The sequence below is a fragment of the Mandrillus leucophaeus genome, unplaced genomic scaffold (assembly GCF_000951045.1).
Source record: "Mandrillus leucophaeus isolate KB7577 unplaced genomic scaffold, Mleu.le_1.0 Scaffold67, whole genome shotgun sequence".
NCBI lineage: Eukaryota > Metazoa > Chordata > Mammalia > Primates > Cercopithecidae > Mandrillus > Mandrillus leucophaeus.
The window spans coordinates 1,792,846-1,796,779 of NW_012107252.1; the positions used below are offsets into that span (position 1 = coordinate 1,792,846).

The window sequence follows — 3,934 nt, forward strand, 5'->3', positions numbered from 1 at the left end:
CTTCTTCATAGGAGACTTTAATTATAATCAAAGAGAGTGGGTTGATGTTAACAAATAATGTCACCAATAATAATTGGAATGATTAAGATTTGTCTGAGCAATTACTATATGCTAGCTCTCTCATTCATTTAATCCTAACACCAATCCCAGAAGAGAGGCACTATTAGCCTTATTTTACAGATAGGAAGCCAAGGTCTAGAGAGGTGAGGGAACTCACCCAGCCCAGTCAATGACAGAGCAGCATGTGGACCTCAGCAGCCTGGCCCTAGACCATAGCACCATAATCTGGGGAGAGGACTGCCAAGCAGACTGGAATGTTCTTGTCCACTCCTTTGGGCACACATCTCTGGGCAGGCTTGGAGAATCTCTGATGATCTTTTACTCTCTGTGTCTCCCTTTTAGATGTCCTATATAAATCACTGCTCTTCTCAAACTGTCATAGCTTCTGACAGTCAGGATCTAACACAATTAACTCATTACCTTTGCATTAACATGAATAATCTTTCTACCTTGCCCTACTGATGACACAATCGCCTGGATTGAACTTGAATGTTTTCCTTAGAGTAAGTTTCTTCCAAGGAGTATTTCGTCATTTCACAGATAAGGAAACGGAGGCTCAGATTTGTCACAACAGTTTATATTTCATCAGGTTGCTATGCATATTAAATGAGCTAATACATGAAAAGTTTTAAGTGCTTATGGTGTGGGTAGGTTACATTGCATAAAGTACATGGCAAGTACTTGAAACATGGTTGCTGCTACTGCTACTACTATTTCTACTTCACAAGAAATCAGAAGCAGATCAGTATGAGAACAGAACCAGATACAAGCTATGTAGCTACAATATTTGAAGGGATACAGAGCCTCTCTTGTTTCATTCCCATCCCTAAATGGGATCATATCCTTCCTTAAATTTTTCAAGGGCTAGAATTAATACTCTTGTACATGTATTTAATAACCATGTACAGCCCAAAATCTTATTAACTTTTACTTCGTGTATTAGGGTTCTCTTAGAGGGACAGAACAGGAGATATATATACACACACACACACACACACACACACACTCCCATATGTGTGTGTGTATATATATGTATGTATGTATATGTAAAGGAGACTGTGTGTGTGTGTGTGTGTGTGTGTGTGTGTATATATAAAGAGGAGTTTATTAAGTATTAACTTACATGATCACAAGGTCCACAATAGGCTGTCTGCAAGCTGAGGAGCAAGGAGAGCCAGTCTGAGTCCCTAAACTGAAGAACTCAGAGTCCTGTGTTCGAGGGCGGGAGGCATCCAGCATGGGAGAAAGATGCAAACTGGGAGGCGAGGCCTGTCTCTCTTTTTCACATCTTTCTGCCTGCTTTATATTCACTGGAAGCTGATTAGATTATGGGTGAATCTGCCTTTCCCAGCCCACTGACTCAAATGTTAATCTCTTTTGGTGACACCCTCACAGACACACCCAGAATAATACTTTGTATCCCTCAATCCAATTAAGTTGACACTCAGTATTAATATCACACTTGGTCTTGGAATATGGTGGGAATTATTCTGTCAAACTTGCTTCTAAAATCTGGACAGTGGTCTAAGATCCAGAGCCAGTGGGAATGTAGTTTTGGGTTTTTAGTAATGATACAGAAATTTCTAATCATGCCACTGATTTATGCCATTCTTAGGGTACTTTACATGGATAAAGAAAATAAGCAATTACAGGAAAATAGTCTTCGTCTCACACAGCAGATTGGCTTCTTAGAGCGAATTATAAGGAGCATCCATATTCGCAGAGGAGAGGTAAGATGTGTGCTTCCTATTGGGCCTGCCTTTAATGTGAAGTTCGGGTTGCTACGGCTGCTGTGCTGTCTTTTCCCTTCATCTTTATATAGCTGTAGCTGGGCTCTTGGCCTCATGGTAGGCTGTGGCAAAGAGGCTCTTGGCTGCACATCAGGATAGCAGACCTTTAGACTGCTCTTGAACAGCCAGATTTTAGTAAACTATTTCCACCTGTGTAATCTCCAAGAAATTTGTATATGCCTCATAGCTTCTTCCTTAATACACTGTATTGTCATTGCCCTTTTTCTTCTCTATCTGATTAACTCAGCAGTGAGTTCCTGGAGGGCAAGGAGTGTATCTCATATATTACTGTATCTATGGACAGGTACTCCATAAATATTTGAGAATGAATAAATATTCAGTGTTTTAACAGATGTGCCTCATTCTCAACAGCCCTGTTTGCCATGTATGATTCTAGCCCCATATGAAAGATGAGCAAATCTGAGGCTCAGCGAAGTAACGTGAAGTTTCCTATGGCAAAGAGTCAAGCCTAAAGAGAGCATCTGCGTGAAAGAAAAGCAATTATGTTCCAAAAGTCCAAGCAGACAAGTAGCCAAATACAGAGAGATGCAGAAAATAGTACATGTTCAGATCAGGTCCATAGTCTGTCTGGTAAGCAAGTCAGCAAGAGGGACTTCAATGAACAGAATCATATTCTGAAACCAAGATGGAGGCTGATTACTTTCTTCTCTGGTTTATATCACCTACTAGATGTTTCTTCCCAAGACACTGGACAGTAGATCCTGCTTGTTGGTCAGTGTTGCTGTAAGACTTGTTTGGTCTCAGAGAGGTGATTATTTCCAAGCTATATGAGTGGGTTTTTGGGGTTTTTTCCAATTTTGTCAAAAGTAGAACTGCCAAGTAGTGTGTCTTGATATCCAGTAATTTATGTCTTTCCTTGAGCTACAACTGTTTTCAATTGTCTAGTCATTCATTCTTTTACTTATTCATTCAGCAAATACTTACCAATTCCAGGAAAAGTCCTAGGTCCTAAGAATACAAAGATAGTCCCTGTTTTCAGAGCCCTTTGGTCTAGTAGAGAAGGACAGACACATTTGTAAATAAGTCCTATAGTATTACAAGTGCTGAGTTAGAAGACTTAATGGAGTATGTCTGGGACCAATAGCTTTGAGATGTATATTGTTACCCTTGAATCAAGATAAGGGTCACATGGGTCAGAACTATAGCACATCAAACTCAATATTCCATATGTGTCAAAGGTACTAACTTCTAACATCTTGATACCTATTGGAATAAATAACTCCAAAATTGTTTTTAAACTTAGAATCTTAAGGAGTTTCCTGTTCCAAAATGGTGGCATAGAGGCAAGCTGGCTTCTCTCCCCGCAACAAAGAAACGGAAAGAAATATACAGCACTGAGGTCTGCACCCGCAACAATGCAGAACTCCAGCATGAGGATGAGTCCGTTCCCAAGGCCACCGAGAAGTGGAAACACTCTGAGCAGATGGTAGGAGAATCGAACTTCCGCATCCACAATGCCCTTCCCCTCAATCTGCCAGGCACCCACTGTTTGGAAAATCTCTCAACTTACGGTTTCTACGCTGGAAAAAGTAAAACTGAAGTAGTCAGACTCCCCACTTTCTTGGGTTTCCTAGCCAGAAACCAGTCCTTGTCTTAACCCGCGGGTAGTATCACAACTTCCTGAACGCAGAAATACCCCTGAAGACAGACATATCCCTGAAATATCCCTGAAACAGAGGAGCTGGGACTCTGCTCTGTAACTCAGCCAAAGAAGACATAAGAGTGGCTGTAGGAGCTATGTCCCCCAGGTCTCCTGGGCATGAACCCCTAGACAGCCTTCCCTCACTGCCAGGATAATCCGTTTGGGACCTCCCCTATTTGGGACAGGCAGTGCTCTGACCATTTACTAGAGCCAAGGTGAACCTGAGCTTAAGGTGCCACCTAGAGCCAAAAAGGAGGCAGGGATCTAGCATTAAAGATTTGGCTGGGTGCGATGGTTCATGCCTGTAATCCACTTTGGAAGGCTGAAGCGGGTGGATCACCTGAGGTCAGGAGTTTGAGACTAGCCTGGCCAACATGGTGAAACCCTGTCTCTACTAAAAATACAAAAAAATTAGCTGGGC

At 41.7% G+C, this 3,934-nt stretch overlaps 1 protein-coding gene across 1 annotated transcript in view; it reads left to right on the forward strand.

The window, feature by feature from the left end:
- The window catches only part of LOC105555116 (coiled-coil domain-containing protein 30), a 35,254-nt gene that overhangs the window by 9,612 nt on the left and 21,708 nt on the right, over nucleotides 1-3,934 (forward strand). Inside the window, exon 5 of the mRNA XM_012001910.1 lies at nucleotides 3,115-3,297. Within this exon, the coding sequence (XP_011857300.1) occupies nucleotides 3,115-3,297 (183 nt within the window). The remainder of the gene's footprint in view (nucleotides 1-3,114; nucleotides 3,298-3,934) is intronic.